General features: G+C 38.0%; 1 protein-coding gene across 1 annotated transcript in view; it reads right to left on the bottom strand.

Moving 5' to 3' along the window:
• LOC104753814 overlaps positions 1 to 1,304 on the bottom strand; it is an 8,371-nt gene that overhangs the window by 3,210 nt on the left and 3,857 nt on the right. Inside the window, exons 4-5 of the mRNA XM_010476010.2 lie at positions 708 to 1,300; positions 30 to 309 (exon numbers count right to left, since the gene is read on the bottom strand). Coding sequence (XP_010474312.1) covers positions 30 to 309; positions 708 to 1,300 — 873 coding nt within the window. The remainder of the gene's footprint in view (positions 1 to 29; positions 310 to 707; positions 1,301 to 1,304) is intronic.

Here is a 1,304-nt window from a genome sequence, read left to right as displayed (position 1 = left end):
AATTTTGCAAAAGGGATGTGATCACTTACCCGGTAGTAAAAGTAATCATACAACCGTAGAAGATGGTATTTGTCAGCAGGATCATGCTTGTTGACATACTTCAAAAGTTTTATCTCGTCAAGACTCTGGTCAAAGAAGTCTTTGTTGTTCTTTATAATCTTTATACAGACGTCCATTCCTGTCTGCAAGTCATGCGCTTGTATGGCTTTACTGAAGGCTGCTGATCCAAGGTACTCGGTGACATGGTACCGCCCAGCAATGACCGAATTTAAAACCACGTGAAAGTTCTTTTCCTCCTCGAAACCAGTTCTGAAATATTAAACAAGTAATAAGAAAGCAGCAGTCAGCTATATATGATACTATGACGATGTCGAAATTTTTTGACTAGTTAAATCTTGGTTGTAACTTTTCAAAAGAAAATAGATATCCAGAGACATTACAGTGACACAAATAAATTTCAAGTATATTTTCATCATTCCCTCACCAATACAAAACAGAAGCAATAAAAGTAGTTCAATCAAAATATGCTATTCACAGCTTTACTTAGCATGATGTTTCTGGGTTGAACGCAACAACCAGAGACTCAGATAACATGCTCTCCTAAAGAGGAAATAAAGCGAAAAACGTATCCTGGTTACTTTCTTTCAACCAGAAAAAAAATGACTTGCTGTAAAGCTCAAACCATAAAAGTTGGGTAGATATCTTACTTGTTTTTTCTGTGCACAATTTTGAGGTCAAAGGTTTCAAACTCCTCCTCTTGGGCCTTAATTTGTCTGACTTGCTCTTGGACAGCCACTGCCTCTTCATCATCAATTGCTGTCGCATGGTCATCCTCTCTTTCACTGCTATCATTTCTATCATCTTCTTTATCAGCATGCTTTCTTTCTTCACAAGCATAATTAGACAGAGAAGAAGGAGATGAGTTTACAGATTGTATGGACATTGCATTATTTTCTTTCACAGAACTTCGAGAACTCGATGAATCACTACTTTTTCGTCTCCAAGTTGCAACCATATCATCTGTAGCTGTTGAAGCATTCAAACGTTCGGCCTTCCTATCTCCGGTTACCGTTTGGCGATTGCCTGACCATAGTGATTTACTAGATTCTGAATGCATTAACTGGCCATCTTTCTGTGAGGAGCCAAACGAAAAACCTCCATCAGTTTGAATCTTCACATCAAAACTTGCGCCTGGATCATGATCAACAATGTAACCTGGACCATCATATTTACTTGCTTTCTGTTTATTCATGGTTGCTCCATCAATATGTTTCTTGTCTGACTCAGTGTAAAGCTGTTTAAAC

The sequence above is a fragment of the Camelina sativa genome, chromosome 16, assembly GCF_000633955.1.
Source record: "Camelina sativa cultivar DH55 chromosome 16, Cs, whole genome shotgun sequence".
In the NCBI taxonomy this organism is placed as follows: Eukaryota; Viridiplantae; Streptophyta; class Magnoliopsida; order Brassicales; family Brassicaceae; genus Camelina; species Camelina sativa.
The sequence above is the reverse complement of the archived record's forward strand: the minus strand, read 5'-3'. Positions and strand labels throughout refer to the sequence as shown.